We start from the raw sequence: 4,380 nt of genomic DNA on the forward strand, positions 1-4,380 counted from the left end.
TCGTTTTTAAAAATATAAGAAGTTTCAAATGACATTTTTTAAATTTTCTCAACTTGTGTAAATTGTTACGTTTTGTTTTAAATAGTTACTTATAAAGTCATGACCATTTTTTTTGTTTAAACACAGTTGGAAGGCGAGAGTCACGTGGTGACATACAAGATTTTTTTAATTTTGTTAAATAAAAGAGGTTTTTGTAACTTTATTGCCGATGTTTCAAACTGAACTAATTTGATTTTTTCGACAAAAACACGAAAATTATGATAATGCAATTTTTTTCACCTAGTGAAAAATCAAAATCAAAAAAAAAATTGAAGATTATTTAAATAAATTCTTTGCCTTTCAGAAACCAGACTATTTATTGCTATTAAAAACTGTAAGAATAAAATTTTGTAATTTTTGGCCTACAAAGTAGAATAAATAGTTACGTAAACAGCTCATTTAAGCCACAAAAATCGCAATAATTGAAAAGAAACTTGAAGTAACTTCAACGATGGATGTAGAACAATGCCAAGAGCGTGTCCTTTAACTCAACAGCGAGAGGAAATCATATAAAATCTCGTTAAACAGTTTGTTGGCGTATGAAGAATTCTTACAAGTGACCTTTAAGTTTCCCAACTGTTTAATTAACATTTAATCAAATAAGTATTTAGCACTTGCTTTGGGAAAATCTTAGATCTTGATCGAAAGCGTTATGGGACCTGTTATGCGCACTCATCAGGATTCTCCTATAATTAGTTTGGCCCAATTAATTCCCACTTACTGGTAAGATATTTTCCGTTTTCGACTAGTCGGGGCGATGGTACTGTCAAGTTCCATCATGGTCTTTCCGTTATCTTGGTAGGAGAGATTCGAGGTGCATGGGTTACTGAAAATCACCCCCAAAATTGCGATTTTTCACTAATTTTAATTTCAAAACTTACTCAGAGATATTTGATAATTCATAATAAGTCGATTGTTGGTATTGTTGCTGGTCAATGACCGGTTTTAACTCTTCAAGTGTGATAAAATCGCGGTCGTCGTCGGGAATTTGCAAAAGTCGCGAATAGGGGATTTCCTGAACTGAAAAGTTTCGCGCCACCATTTTCACACAAACTGCTTTCGGACTGATTACCGGCTTATTTAAACGTGGAGTTTAGTGTGGCGCATGCCCGGTGGGGGAGCAAGGGCGATCCAGGGGAGGCCCAGGGGGCCAGGGCCCAAACTTGCCACCAAAAGTTTCAATATTTTATACAGGCTGTATTATGAAAAACGCCCCAAGCCATAACTCCATTATTTTTAAAGTTATGACAATACTTCTTAGAACAAACTTGAACATTTTTTATCATCTATCGTTTAGGATAGATGCTAAATTAATGCTGTTTTCTGTTTCACCGGAAATGACATCAACTTTATTTTTTTTAATGGAACACCCTGTATATTTTACCACTTTTGGATTCTTTGTTTAATTGTCTTTTAACAAGTTTTAGTACCATATTCCTAAAACTAACCGTTCGTGAGATATTCACCAAATAATGTATTTATTAAAGTAGGCAATGGAAAACAATAATATCAAGTAATGTTGACAAATATTATTCCTTTGCATTTTTTCTTATTGTTTTTATACTTTTTAATGTTAATCATGGATGATAATGTGTTAACAGACATATTTTGAATAAAATAAAAATTGTGGGAGAGCACTACGCTTTTACACTGGGTGATAGCTGATGAGAGACGTTCCAAATCGTCGAAAATTTAAGCGACTTAAAAAAATTTGAGGATGTTTTGGGCTTTTAGAAAACCCAAATTAAAACATCTCCAATTTCAAAGAGATACAGAATTAGTTAGGTATTGAAGAAAATGCAAGAACATGAATTCAAGAAATTGCAAGTAACGTTGGCTTATCGCACGCAACTGTTCTAATTTGGGTTTTCTAAAAACCCCAAACATCCTCAAATTTTTTTCAGGTTGACGAATTGGAACTTCTCTTATTGGAAACAGCCCAGTGTAAAGGCGTTGGGGTCTCCAACTATTTTTATTGCTTTCAAAATATTCTTGAATCATGTCTGTTAACACATTATCACCAGAAAGAACACCAAAAAGTATAAAAATAATAAGAGAAAATGCAAAGTAATAATACTGCCTACTTTAATAAATTTTTAATTGACTCATATCTCACGAACGGTTGGTTTTTGGCACATTGTACTAAAACTTGTTAAAAGACAATTAAACAAAGAATCCAAAAGTGGTAAAATATACAGGCTGTTCCATTAAAAAAATAAAGTTGATGTCATTTCCGGTGAAACAGAAAACAGCATTAATTTAGCATCTATCCCAAACGATAGATGACAAAAAATGTTCAACTTTGTTCTAAGAAGTATTGTCATAACTTTAAAAATAACGGAGTTATGGCTTGGGGCGTTTTTCATAATACAGCCTGTATTTAAATTTTAATATAAAAACCTTATGACCTAAAGTTTTTTAAATAAAAACATTAGAATTCTTTTTAAATCACACTTATTAATACAAATCATACATATACCCAGAGATCAAAATAATTTGTAATCATTTTTGAATCCGAAAACGTACAGTTCGGAATTAAAATTTCGGACAGGACTGTCATTTTCATAATGTAAACTCTAAAACAACGTTTATATTAATAACCTCATTTTTTACTCTTGTCGTATTTATGTCATTTTGACTTATTTACTTTCAAAAATAGTGATTTGTGGCATAATAACGGGTAGGCAGCAGATCTTAATAAATTTCCTAGGACAGACAAATTGTTTAATTAACAAATTTAATAACAAATAAAAATAAATTTACTTGTCAAATTTCAGTCATGATGACAGTAAAAAGTAGTTTACATTGAACTTTTTAAAGTGACAGAAAAATAGGTACTGCCCGAATTTTTAATTCCCCAACTGTACGTATGTCTGTTTTTGAACTAACTGCACGTGAAACATCAAATAAAATGACAAGTCGAAAACGGAAAAATGGGCTTTAATTAGTCGCCGACGTATAATAATAAGACCGTTCTTTTTTGAAGATAAATTATAAATTTAGTTATCTTTTTGATCATGGGATTTTACCGTTTCATTTATCATTTTATTTGACGTTTCACAGACATACGCACAGGACATACGTTTTCGGATACAAGGACAAATTATCTTGATCTCTCGATACTTCCTTAGTTTTTACTAATTTAAAGAGAAATCATCAATTGTAATTTTCTTTGGGCCACATCTTAGGTATCTAATTAAATTAAGTTAATATCTCTTTGAATAATGAATTTTACCAACTTGCTAGAACATCTTAAGCACAATTTTCAACTTGTTTTAAAATTCTACACTTTTTGGTTTTTGGGTAATGACGGCAGCGTTTTTTTTTTTAATGGAAACTCCTATTTTTTTACATATTACATTACATAAAGTTTTGTGTTTTTTAATTATCCAAAAAGTGAAATAATATCAATAAAAAACAAAGATACAATTTTAAATCAAGTTAAAAATTTTGTATTTGTTAAAAAGAAAATTGACCTGTTCGAGCATTTTTTCAAAACACACAAATTATTTTCGGTTTTAATAAATAAGATTATTCTATAATTTTGGCGCTCACTGTATACCTACCCTCATCATTTAAAAATTTTTTAGGTAGCCCCCTCCAAAATTAATTCCTGGATCCGCCCCTGTGGGGCAGTTGGGGGATTAATTTTTCCCAAAATTTCTAACTTAATTAAAAAACATTTTTTTCTGTGTTGCATCTTTGCAATAATCGCCGATAATGAGTGTTGTCGAATGCAGGAAACCTTTCATGTGATTTATTATTTGTTTGTTTTGTATATTTAAACCCTTTAATGGAATTGTACGAACGTGGTCATTTGTGAATGTAATTAATAGGGATTAGAGAGTTTCGCTGTGGTCCAATTGTTACATAATAACAAGAACCTTATATTGGTTTTCTATCGACTGACATATGATCTTATTAATCGAATATGGCTAAGGTGTGATTAAAGAAATTCGAGATTTTTGCACCTGAGGTCTATAACACGTCTTTGGTGCATCAGATGTCCGAGTTTCTTGTTAAGATAACGAACTGTTGCCTCGGGAAACATAATTATTGAGATAATTTTAGTGAATCTTTGAAGGATAGTTTGCTTCTTTTACAAATTACATTTTTATGTAACAAGATAATAAGAGATTGGGTGTTAATTAGCAATTAGCGCCTTTCTTATTGAGATTGAGAATTTTTATGCAGTTTTGATAAAAAGTGATTTTTTTCTACTGTTTTATGTGTTTTTTTAAATTTTCAGGTTCGTAGCTAGCCAAGAATTTAAATATTCTGAGCCCTACTTTAAAACTTTGTTTTTTTTTTACAACTTTTTTTAGAGAAAATAACGCATAA

The 4,380-nt window shown here is 30.9% G+C and overlaps 1 protein-coding gene across 2 annotated transcripts in view; it reads right to left on the reverse strand.

The window, feature by feature from the left end:
• Positions 1-1,081, reverse strand: part of LOC123015822 (protein cycle) — a 15,538-nt gene extending 14,457 nt beyond the window's left edge. For both annotated transcript variants that reach the window (XM_044415824.1, XM_044415833.1), the window contains exons 1-2: positions 921-1,081; positions 761-865 (exon numbers count right to left, since the gene is read on the reverse strand). In XM_044415824.1, the coding sequence (XP_044271759.1) occupies positions 761-865; positions 921-1,081 (266 nt within the window). The remainder of the gene's footprint in view (positions 1-760; positions 866-920) is intronic.
• Between the last annotated feature and the right edge of the window lie 3,299 nt (positions 1,082-4,380).

The sequence above is a fragment of the Tribolium madens genome, unplaced genomic scaffold (assembly GCF_015345945.1).
Source record: "Tribolium madens isolate multiple individuals breed KSU strain unplaced genomic scaffold, Tmad_KSU_1.1 Scaffold_11;HRSCAF=98;Tcas5.2_LG3b, whole genome shotgun sequence".
NCBI classification, from domain to species: domain Eukaryota; kingdom Metazoa; phylum Arthropoda; class Insecta; order Coleoptera; family Tenebrionidae; genus Tribolium; species Tribolium madens.